The sequence below is a fragment of the Cucumis melo genome, chromosome 5, assembly GCF_025177605.1.
Source record: "Cucumis melo cultivar AY chromosome 5, USDA_Cmelo_AY_1.0, whole genome shotgun sequence".
NCBI lineage: Eukaryota > Viridiplantae > Streptophyta > Magnoliopsida > Cucurbitales > Cucurbitaceae > Cucumis > Cucumis melo.
In genome coordinates, this window is record NC_066861.1 from 1691160 (window position 1) to 1703333 (window position 12174).

Genomic DNA, 12174 nt, shown 5'->3' on the forward strand with positions numbered 1-12174 from the left:
GAAATCTTAATTACCAAAATATTCACAATGTATATTACAAACTAAATAAATAAAAATGAATATTGTACTAAAAAAATATATTAATAACTCAACTTGCGGTTAAACTACTAATTGACCTAAAAACTTAAATTGACGAGCCTAACATATCTGATTAAATTAATTTGACATTGTAGCCGACACCATGGAACAATTGGATGGACAAAGATGAGAATACATGGCTTAAATAATGCATTATCTACTATCTCTTCCAAACAATGCCACAACGGAGTAAATACACGACTACTACACTACAAAAATATTTTGTTTAAAATTAAACATTATTTAATATATATTGTAATATGGTACTTTAAAATTATACAAAAAACGATAATATGAGAGTGAGACATGTGCTCCCACTAACCCATACATAAAATCGTCAGTGTTTATAAAGAATCATCTCTAAGCTGCATTTAATCATTTTGTCATGGCATGAGATTCAATAGCCCCGCTAATTATTTATTTAGAAAATGTATTTTTTTATTCAAAAAATATAAAAAACATATTTAAAGATGAAAGCTAAAGCTAGAAAAATAATTGACAAAATATACATAGGTGTGTATTATTTGATAATAACAGCACGTCATATTCAATAATAATAAACAACAACTATAATCAATTTTATTGTTACGTTATTTAATGATCAATTAAGAAGCCTATAGTTTAGTGTTAAATGATTCGAAAACAGGTTGTATTAAGTTAATATTATTGACATCACGAGCTTAGCTCAACTGACACCTACATGTAGACAAGAGGTTATGATTCAAATCTCCTCCCTTGCATTTATTATAATACATTTCAAAATAAAATAATAAATAAGTTAACATTATTGATTGAGTGTCCCTACAAAAATGTATAGATTTCTAAGAAATTGAATTTAGAAAAACAAGACTGATCTTGTTGTTCGTTTTAACTTAAGTTGTCGTAGTTTTTATTTTAGTTTTAGTATTTTTCTTTTTTAAATTCGTTTGGTAAATGAGATAAAAGACAAGAAGGAACTAAACTAAGGGGTGATCGTCTGTATGTTTGGAGTGTATTTTTTTTTCTCGATTAAATTGCCTTCAGTTTAGTAAATGTTCAAATCGACCTCTACCATAGGAGTAAAGATGAAGTCCTTTTTTTTTTTTTTTGAACTTTTCTGATTTGGGATTTTCCTAAATCGACACAGATTTTCTCCTGTTATTATGCAACCATTCCATTGGCTCGATTTTTCGGTATAACATATACACTTTACCTCTATGCCATATGGGTAGTTTTTTTTTTTTTTGGAAAACTATAAATTAACAAAAATATCAATATAGTGGTCAAAAAGCACATTCTATGCTAGATGGTAGGGGAGGATGAGAGGAGTCGGGTTGGAAAAGTTGAAATTGGAATTTTTCAAAAGAATATTTCAAAGAGTTAAATTTACCAACCAACCAACATTTACTCGTTAACGATCAAGGTTGGTTTGAACATTTAGTAAACCATCTATAGTAGGTACGATGACGGTCTGGTGGAAAAACCAACTCAAACGGACTAATAATCACCCCTACTAGATAGAGTAAAAAATTATAGTGAAACAACTAACTAGTTGAGTTGTTTAATAAATCTCATTATTTAGGGCACATTTGATAATAATTTTGACATAGACAGAATTGTTTTTCATTAATCAAAATCACATTTGCAAAAAAAATGTGGTGTTTGGCAACCTAAAGAAAGTGATTTTAGAAAAACAAAAAATCAATCAAAATTAAATTTTGAAGCATCGTTTCTTTAGTGATCATGGAAAAACCATTAACCGAGATTCACCACATTATTTTATATAGTTTTTTAAATACCTATAGTACCATTTTTTTTTTGAGTAATTTCATAGTTTTAAAATCACCCTTGATATCATACATGATGATCGGAAATCAATTTTAAACATATGAAGATCAATTTTAAGAGTTTGTTATCAAACGTAAATATAATCGGTTAAAAATTAATTTTACAAAATTAATCGTATAATTTTTTTTCTCCAAATTATCAGAGGCTAACTTGGGAGAAACTATAGTTTGGGATGGTGAGAATATTAATTATTACATCACTAACAAGAAAAAGAAAAAGAAAAAGTTGGAGCACAAAAGTAAAATCTAAACGGTATATTAATTAACGTCCCATAGAAAGGGAATAATTTTCCCTTTTGCTTCCAAAAGACATCAAAAATAATATACTACTTTTTTTTTTCTTTAAGTATTAAACCATTTAAATATCCAACTTTCAATCTATATATATATATGAAACTCAAACTAACCTCTAAAATTTTCATAAAATAAATCAATGTATATTTTTTAAAAAAAAAAATTAAAAACATCCATACCTTTACTTTTATCCATATTTTAATTTAAAAAACTCAAGCAAACATTTAAGAAAGTATATGCATTTATTATAATTAAATTATTATCAATTAATAGATTAATACACCTAAACTATGTTTGAACAGTGAAAAGAAGAATAAGAGGCATTTTCGTCTATTAGTTCTAACGTTGATAGAATTCAAAATTATGCTACATGTGGGTAAATATTTTTTAACCAAATTTTCCATTTTTGACCATTTACCTTGAAATAAACTAAATATTTACAGAATATAACAAAATTTTGAATTCTAAACACCGATAAACTTAGATTTTTTTTTTGACGATTTAAAAATAGAAATTTTAGTTATAAATTATAAATAGTTGGATATATTTGTGTATATATATTTTTTTTAAAAAAATGTAACAAATAAATGACTATTAATAGAGAGTTTAGGGTAAGGGAAAAGTTGTGTGTTAAAAAATAAAATATAAAGTTAGAAAGAGACAGAGGGGATTTTCTATTTTTTTTCTGTTAACGCCCAGGTCAGGCGATAAAGCGTGCAATTTGCCCAACCGTCTATAAGAGAAACTCCCACGACAAAATGGAATGTAGCAATCTTCATTATGCCGGAGAAGACGTTTCATCATTATTGAATTTCCCCCACCAGGGTTCTCCATTTTGCCTGCCATGGATCCATGGATTCACAGGTTCAGGCATCGCCTCCTCGCATGGTTTCACCGATCTCGTTCTGGTACTACTTCCTTCTTTAATTTCTTCAATTTTAACCATATTTACAAACAATTCTTCATTCTTATGCTTCTTTCTCCATAGTTTCGCTCTTAATGTGATGTGGAACTGAATTTTACTACTAAAGTTGCTAGAAGATTGTTTACTGGTATAATTTCGCTATTGATCGTATAAATTGCTTAAGGACGCATTTCATTTGAGGATTTCGACGTTTTAAATTGTTTGAATTTTTACGTACGGGGTTTTCCTTACCTTTAGTTTAATGATCTCGTAATGCGTTCTTAACGTGACGTGGAAATGAATTTTTCAAGTAAAATTGCTACAGGATTGTTTACTGCTATAATTTTGCTGCATTGACCGTATAAATTGGTTAAGAACGCATTTTCCTTACTGATCTCCTAATGTCTTGAAGTTCTCGAATTTCAACGCCTCGTTTTCTAATTTTTGTCCGATTGGAGGAGTGAGTTAGCTAAATTAAAGGCGGCGTTGACGAGCTGCTCTTGTAAATGTTAATTATTAATGCCAACTAATCTAGTTGAATTGTGTCTTATTATACCTAATCATTCACTTAGCAGCATTATGATATACGTCACGAGTTTTTCTTTTATGATTTTGTGATGATTTGTTTGTCTGTTTCTCTTTTTTTTTTTTTTCCTTTTTTCCAGTACTCTAAATTCCTACTGCTTTAGATCACATAATCTGTGTCCTGGAATGGTGTTATTTTACTCTTGTTTGTACTTTCTGTTTTAGTGCCTATATTATACGTGAGGCGTTTTTCCTACAAGGAAGTAAAAAGGGCAACTGGTGGGTTCAATAGAGTTGTGTACACCAATCCTCGGAGTGCTGCTTATAATGCTAAATTTCAAGATGGCAGAGTTGCATTGGTAAAAGAGCTGAGAGCTTTGAATGACAATCTTTTTTATACAGAAGTCCAGCTCCTTGGACGCTTGCACCATCGCCATCTTCTTACATTGCGAGGCTTCTCCACGGCGGGCCATAAGAGGTTTGACTACTCTTATTTTAAATCATAATTTCCCCCCGAAATTGTAGAAGTTACTTCCATTTAACCTAGTTTTGGGAGAGAATTGTGTATTGAACCCTTTATGCACATTAGGCCCTTTAGAGAAAGGTGAAACCTCCCCCCATCTTCCTTGTGCATGATGATATGATGATATTGAATGAGTGTAGTCTTGACTCCAGCTTTATTTGTCAGAGATCTTTTCCTAACTCCCAACACGCACAGTATGAAAAACGTGATACTGTTAAAAAAAAAAAAGAGGGAATGTGCAGTAGTGGATATTGCTCCATTTAGCATCACATGGTTCATATAGTCGAGCTATACTCTGACTTGAGCCATTCCTAGACTCCCATTGGGGCTTCAAATACTATGCAACTATCATATGCTGTGAATTGTCAACTCGCATTGCATTCCTGAGAATATAAAGGTTGGGTAGAAATGTCAAATATAGTATCACTTTTCTTGAGGCAGCAAAAAAATTTGTGAGATGCATAATTATCTCGACACTCTTGCACGTATTTGTTTTCCCGTGTCTGTCATATCACATCATATCATGCATGCTTGAATGGAAATGAGTAGAACGTTGGTGTATTTTTTAAGTTAAACAAGTGAGAATGGAGTTTCAACCCTTTAAATTTTTGGTTAAGTATGTATGGCTTTACCAGTTGACTTATCCTATATTGACACATGTTGACATATTTTGATCGAAGGAAAGAACTTGAATGTAGGTTTTGGAATGAGATTGGGTGTGCAGGGTAGATCAATTGAGGAAGTCTGGTCATTAGGAAGAATAGCCTAACCCCACTTAAAAACTTTTTGAAGGCTCAAATAAAAGTTTATATATAATCAAAACGCCCCTGCATAGATTTGTATATAAGAAAACAATGCTAAAGCAACTTTATCGAATGACTATTTTGTCCATTGATAAGTTGTATGTCATCTGATATACTAATCTCCTTTGATTCTATACAGATTGCTCGTGTTTGACGAGATTGGAAATGGAAGCTTGAGGGATCTTCTTAATGGTATCATCAAGAACCGTGTTATTTAAATGATTTGCTTTTTGTATATCTGTCATAGATAATTGAATCACAATGGTCCTTCTGTGGCAGATCCTCTCAGGACTCCCTTGAATTGGAGGATGAGGCTACAAATAGCCGCAGGTGTGGCTGCTGCACTAGTGAGTTCTCTAACCTTAACAATATTATCACAAGTTCCCAAGACGTCCTGTATGCATCTACACGCTCAAAAAATACGTACAATAGAGGGCTTAAAGCATCCATTGTTAAATTATCTTTGATGCAGGAATACTTGTTTCTTTTCACCCATCCTCCGATGTGTCACGTATCAATTAGCTCAAGCACTATTATGCTAGACGAAAATTTCACTGCAAAGGTACTGAATCAATCTTTTCGAGTCTCCTTGCTCAAATTTCCATAAAAGCAAAGTAGAACTCAAGCATTTTATGTTAAATTAAATCCTTCCTTTTACCTGCTCAGATATCTGATGTTGGCTTTCTCTGCTCCCCTGTAAACATCACTGGTTATCCAGATGCACAACAGTCAGATGGTTAGTTTTCTCAACACACAGAGTTGCGATACGATGCTAAAAATTTGTAGCATCATTCTCTTCATATATATTATTTTTTTCGCCTCAAAACCAATTGTCAATAAATAAAATGTGAGGTTTCTTGGATTTTCCACGGTGAGATTCTCAACCGGCCCCTCAAAATGGTTCTTCTTTTGGGTTCACTCTTCTTGATCGGATCATAATTTCTTTTTATTGGAACGAATATCATTTTGGACTTTAGTTGCTCCAATACTATGTTAGGAGTGTGACATCCTTTTGATTTTTCCAACGTCGGATTATCAGCATCTCTCTTTTGAAAACCGCAGATTTTAGGGATGAAAAATGTGGAAACATTATTTACCAACTTGGAGTGCTGATCCTGGAACTGATAACCGGACAATCATCAGATGGAACAGGGGCTGATCTTATCAGGTGGATTCAAGGGACAAATTTTGCAAGATCAATGAACAAGATGATTGATCCTGATCTCGGAAATAGCTTCGACTACAAAGATGTGAGGAACCTTCTATCAATAGCAAGATTGTGTATAAAGTCAAGAGAAAAGCCAAGATTCTCCGTTGCTCAGATTTTTCGGTATCTGCAGAGTAAAGTAGATTTGACTAGCTACTAGTGTTATTTCCTTCACCCTTCTATTCCCAAAAATTTCTTTTTCGGTTTCATTCAAGACTTTCTTTTTTATATCCACATAAATTAAATTGCTTCATTAGGAAAAGGAAAAAAAAAAAAAAAAAGTGTATTGTTTGTTCTTCTAATACCCCTTCATAAGCTCGCATATGGTTACTCTTTTTCTTCTTCTTCTTCTTTCTTTGAGCTGCACCTTGTGATCTATTCACATCATATTCTTGTAATAGACAATCGAAGTACATATTAGATTGTTTCCATATGATTAATATATATCCTTTTTCTTTTTTCTTTTCTTTTCAAAAAAACAAAAAAATACCTTTGTAAGTTCCATCGTGCAAATATCAATTTAAACTGTGTGCACTGTACCCTAAATCGTAAACGACACTTATGATTCCATTTCTACATGCACAAGTGCTCTAAATTTGTTTCACCACACATGATAATCAAAATATTCTTCAAATATCGACAAAAATATTCATACAAACTAAACATGTTAATTTAAAGATGTTGGACTATGATTCTATATATCTATAATTATGAGCATCTAATCTAATATTTTAGTTATTTACATTTCTAAAAAAACAAAGCGTCTTTAAGAGTAATTCAAACTATTTTGAAAGTTGCATATTTTTTAAAGGTTTTAAAATTTAAAGGTATTTTTGGACTAAAAGTATGAAGTTGAAGAGCAGTTTTTATAATTCAAACTTTTCTATGTTGGCTTTAGATTTTGTCAACGCCAAAGACAAAATAATCTAAAACAAAAAGGTTTAAATTCTAGTAATAGTTGTAAATATAACAATTAGAGTCAAATAGATCATGTTGCAAAATATTGACCTATCATTGATAGATCTTCACGATCTTCAGATTTTGTGTTAACTCTTTAATTATTATTCGTTATTTGATGTCTCTATCACTAATAGACCATACGAGTCCTTAGATACACTTTGTTATATTTGTATTTTTTTAAAATGTTACTTTATACTTAATTATTATTTCTAAAATTGTTACCTATTATAATTACTTAACAATCTATTTTGGTTCCTCGCTATATTGTAATCTATTTTGGTCATTAAACCTTTAAAAAATCTTTTGGACTGAAATAAAAAACTTACTTTGGTCCTTGGTGACAAAATTTCGTTTAACTCTTTAATGAAATTATGAGGTGTTTTTCAATATTTAGATGACCAAATTGTGTATTCATCATATTAATTAAATTGAAAAGTTACCAAAAAATTCTTCTTGTTGTTTTTTTTTTGCCAACACAAGGACATAATCATTTGAATCAAATAAACAAAAAAACTAATTTTGTTATTTTTTCTCCGGAACTCAACTCTCTCACATCCCTTCCCCCGCTCCCACATCCATCATTTTTATTTTTTAAATTAAAATCTTGAAGTAATTCATAAGACCATTGAAAATAATAAAATAAAATAGAACTTGCATATTGGCATTAATATCCAGTGAAATAAAACTAAAAAGAAATAAAATGAATAATAACTCATATAGAAAATAAACTCTACAAAATTGCAGATAAATATTCTCATAATTAATCAATTTAGTTAATATGATGAATCTATAACATAATCATCTAAATATAAAAATCATGTCATCGTTCCATTAAAAAGTTAACGGAATCATAACGACAACGACTAAAGTAAACTACATTTAAAAGTTTAGGGACCTAACAAACTTTTTAATAGAACAAGAAACAAAGTTTAGGGACCAAAATATGATATATGCAGTGGACAAGAGAGGAGAAATACGAGAAGAGAAAAGGTAAGCAAGACAAGAAGAAGAATACAAAGATAAGGGAGAGAGATGGAAGTGTTGGGGATCAAAGTGAAAAAGAGCAAAAATTGAAATGAGATAAAGAAGAAGATGCAAAAGAGGATGGGGATGAGAAAGGAGGAAGAAAATTTTATAGGTATGGATGCTTTTGCAATACAAAGTAGGAAAAAAAAAGAAAAAAAAAACAGAATCACTCTACAAAAAGAAGAAAAAGTTATTTAAGAAATCACTTTCTACAAAGCATGCAACTTTTTTATAAAGCTAACTTTTAGGTTAGTTCTAACCATTTCTAAACAATCATTATATATAAAGCTAAGTTGCACATAATCTCTTGCACCAAATTTTCATATGTAACATAAAACGAAAGAAAAAAAAAACATCAAAAGATAGATTTTTGTTAGACATTGTTTGAACTATACGTAAATTTGGAGTAAATTGTCAAAAATAGAACATCTAACAAAATATTTACATTTGATAGAAAAATCAAGTCTATAAAATGTAATAATCTATCAAATTTTTATGTTTCAAAATACAATCAATTTTTATATTCGTTGATATCAATGAATAAAAATGGTAATAAATAGTGTAATTAATGTTGATTAAGATGTCGTTATGTTTAAAAAAAATTAGAAATATGCAATCATCAATAAATTTTATATAGTACAGATCGAGGAGGCGATTTAATATATATAGAAAACTAAACCAATACTAATATCGGAAGATAGTCTAGCGGTAAAATTTACGAAACCGAAACGTTTGCAACATGATAGATTTTTGTTAGACGTCGTTTGAACTATACATAAATTTGGAAAACATTAAAAAAAATAGAACATTTGACAAAATATTTATATTTTATAGAAAAATCAAGCATATAAAACATAAATAATCTATCAAAATTTTCTATTTTTGAAAAAACATCTAAATTTTGTATAGTTTCGGATTACAATCAATTTTTATATTTGTTGATATCGATGAATAAAAATGATAATAAAATAGTGTAATTAATGTTGATTAAGATGTCATTATGTTTTAAAAAAATTTAAAATTGTACAATCATCGATCGAGGAGACGACTTAATATATATATAGAAAACTAAATCAATGCTAATGTCGGAAGATAGTCTAGTGGTAAAATTTACGAAACGGAAACGTTTGAAGGGAAATTTAAAAAAATAAGAAGGAAGGTTTCCGTAAATTTTCCTCCCGACATAGATTTGGCGCTGTTGACGTTTGTTTAATTATTATTAATAATCCAAATTACTTACAATTGATTTTTTTCAAATCCTTTTAAGCATAAACGATAAAAACCAATTCCCACTTTCTTTCAATCCCGATTCCTCTTTCAAAGGGCCTCCGGAAAGCCTTCCAATAATGGCGACGGTGAGAGTCTTCGTAACAATGCCGATGAAGCTTCTGCTGCTGTTGCTAATGGTTCTGTTACTTGTTGTTCACTCTGAAGCTGCAAATACGAACAATGTATACCAACCTTGTGCGGACACTAAGATTCAGAGATCCGATGGATTCACCTTCGGAATCGCATTCTCTTCCAGAGACTCTTTCTTCTCTAACCAGTCTCATCAGCTCTCCCCGTGTGACCGTCGTCTTTCTCTTGCCTCGCTTAACTCACAGCTGGCAGTTTTTAGACCTAGAGTAGACCAGATCTCACTTCTCTCCATCAATACTTCCGATTTCTTTCCGGTATACTAACTATGTATCTGATTGTTTCCGTTACTTATGCAGATCAGTGTAGTTTAGTTTCTAATTTAATCGATGTTTTTTTTTTCTTTTTCATTTGTGGAAGTTGGTAGAATTAGGTTATGTTATTGTTTTCACGAGGATTTTAACTTATGAGTTTGTTTTTTAAAGAAGATTGAGAGAAATGAATGGTTTTCGGTATATTGATTGGTGAAGAACTTGAAATTACACATAGAGGTGAGGTAGATAAGCCTCTTAAATACACAACTAATTAGCGATGGATTAGGTACTAAACTAATTCTAATAAATGGTAAGTTAAGATAAACGAGTAAAGTTACTAATAGTACTACTAATAAGTACAGTAAACAGATAAATGATTATGCCTTAACATTATGGATTCTTGACGTTACTTTATTCTCTGGATTGGATGGCCCTATTGTGAAATCATATATTATTTGGTCGTAGTTTTAGCAATATTATGCTATAGTGTCCTGTCTCTTGCTAACAGATTATGCTTTGGTATGACTTTTGAGTTCGAAATCTTGTTTGACGAAATGTACTAGACTTTAGTGGATGAAACTAGATTGACAGTATACTTGTTCGTCATCATCGCTTCCTTCTCTTTACTTGGTTTGAATTTAAAATGTTGTTTGATTAGATGGTTCATGGAGAAAATTAGATAGATGTCATCTTCATGGTCTTCATTCTTGGTTCCATCTCTTAGTCGGTTATAACCTTACAATCAATTCCATTGAATCTTGTCCATGAATATGGTATCTCATTTGACGAAATATGTCCAATGTCCATTGGGGAAAATAGAGTATGAGTTATGGTACTGATCTTCATGTGACATTTATTGAATGATGAAAATTTACAGTTATATTCATAACCGATGAATTCATTTTATATCAATTCCCCTTCAGGTTGCAATTGCAATTTCTTAGAGTTATTGAAGTGCGAGGACCAAAATCGTGTAATGGCATTTGATTAATTAGGAAAGGAGGTTTTTATGTTGGCCATTTAACTTAGAATTTAATTTCTTTTACAAGTTTTCCTAACACTAGAATACCATTAGATTAGGTGGATTTGTCCGGAAGCTGGTATAATATTAAATTTACCTTCATCCATCAGCTTAGTCATGAAATTAGTTAAAGTGCACACAAATGCAACTATTAATAGAAAAAAGAGGCGAAGGAGGGTTCTTATAGTGTTGTTAAATGCGGATCCCTACTTGTACGGATCCCTAGTTGTTTCAAAAGAATTCCCTGCTTCTTAATGCAACATCACTATAATTAGTAGAAATGGCCATAATGCTTAATGCCTTGGAATTTTCAGGATGCTTTTGGTGGTTACATGGTGGCTTTTGCCGGAAGAAAGTATGCTGCAAGGTCTCAGCCTGCATTCGTCGCTAATAACACATTCATAGTGACGAGTTTCACCCTGGTAAGATTCAAAATTTGGTAACTGTAAAGTAGATACTAGAGAAGTTGTAGGTTTTGTTAGCAAAATCAAACCAATCTGATGAATTCCTACTAAAAAAAACCTAAGCATTCTGATGAATGAAATGGAATTTGGTGGGAGCAGGTACTCGAGTTTCAAAAGGGCAGGCTGCAGAACTTGTACTGGAAACGAGATGGATGTGCTTCATGCTCAGGTAAGTCGAGATCTAGTTATGTCTGCCTTAATAATCAGGATTGTGCCATTAGGACATCGAGTTGTAGAAACCGAGGGGGCAATGTGGATTGTAGTCTGGGAATACAGCTTACGTTTTCAGGCACGGATAAGCATCTTGCAGCGCTGAACTCCTGGTATGAAGTAAAAAATCTTCGACAATATTCCCTATATAGTGTGTATTCAAATCTCAGGGATTCTCTTACCAGCCAGTACAACAGGTTCTTCTAATTACTTATTCATCATACTCCTCTCAAGGTCTGTTGTTTTATAACTTCTATACATTATACTGTTTATCATGGTCTCCCTTCTTGGCTTTGTTATACATCCTTTTTGGCTCCCTTCCTTTGTATGGGACATCCCATATGAAGATCTCTTTGGACTAATGATGTTCGAAGAATGGGGTTAATTGGATAGTTAGTTAATATTATAAGTTTTTTTAACCCCCTTTTCTTCTTACCTCAACTGATTACTACCATCTAACTTATACTATTGCTGTTTTGTTTGATTTATTTATTTATTTCTCGAAAAGAATACGAGAACCTCTTTGATTTTTATCTAGACCCCGTTTGGTAGGGTTTTTGTTTTTTTAATTAAGATTATTTCTTGTTAGTTTGTTATATGATTTGCATCTTTCTCGGTTATAAAGTCTAATTTAAAAAACAAAAATAAATTTTAGAAAATTAC

At 31.3% G+C, this 12174-nt stretch overlaps 2 protein-coding genes across 2 annotated transcripts; both read left to right on the forward strand.

The window, feature by feature from the left end:
- The first annotated feature begins 2893 nt into the window (after positions 1 to 2893).
- Positions 2894 to 6621, forward strand: LOC103491439 (probable receptor-like protein kinase At1g49730). Its single transcript, XM_008451380.3, has 7 exons — positions 2894 to 3106; positions 3853 to 4105; positions 5093 to 5145; positions 5233 to 5300; positions 5426 to 5515; positions 5620 to 5689; positions 6016 to 6621. Exons 1-7 carry the CDS (start codon positions 3043 to 3045, stop codon positions 6318 to 6320), a joined length of 903 nt encoding a protein of 300 aa, XP_008449602.2. The 5' UTR covers positions 2894 to 3042; the 3' UTR covers positions 6321 to 6621.
- A 2771-nt stretch (positions 6622 to 9392) lies between these two features.
- LOC103491438 (uncharacterized) lies at positions 9393 to 11930 on the forward strand. The gene is made up of 3 exons (XM_008451379.3): positions 9393 to 9819; positions 11152 to 11259; positions 11401 to 11930. The coding sequence occupies exons 1-3, from the start codon at positions 9493 to 9495 to the stop codon at positions 11716 to 11718; spliced, it is 753 nt and encodes a 250-aa protein (XP_008449601.2). The 5' UTR covers positions 9393 to 9492; the 3' UTR covers positions 11719 to 11930.
- The last annotated feature ends 244 nt before the right edge of the window (positions 11931 to 12174 follow it).

Coding starts and splice junctions, on each gene's coding strand:
- LOC103491439 (XM_008451380.3), top strand. CDS start 3,043: ATGGATCCATGGATTCACAGGTTCAGGCATCGCCTCCTCGCATGGTTT. Junction 4,106..5,092: donor TCCACGGCGGGCCATAAGAG/GTTTGACTACTC, acceptor GATTCTATACAG/ATTGCTCGTGTTTGACGAGA. Junction 5,301..5,425: donor CAGGTGTGGCTGCTGCACTA/GTGAGTTCTCTA, acceptor TCTTTGATGCAG/GAATACTTGTTTCTTTTCAC.
- LOC103491438 (XM_008451379.3), top strand. CDS start 9,493: ATGGCGACGGTGAGAGTCTTCGTAACAATGCCGATGAAGCTTCTGCTG. Junction 9,820..11,151: donor ATACTTCCGATTTCTTTCCG/GTATACTAACTA, acceptor TGGAATTTTCAG/GATGCTTTTGGTGGTTACAT. Junction 11,260..11,400: donor TAGTGACGAGTTTCACCCTG/GTAAGATTCAAA, acceptor TGGTGGGAGCAG/GTACTCGAGTTTCAAAAGGG.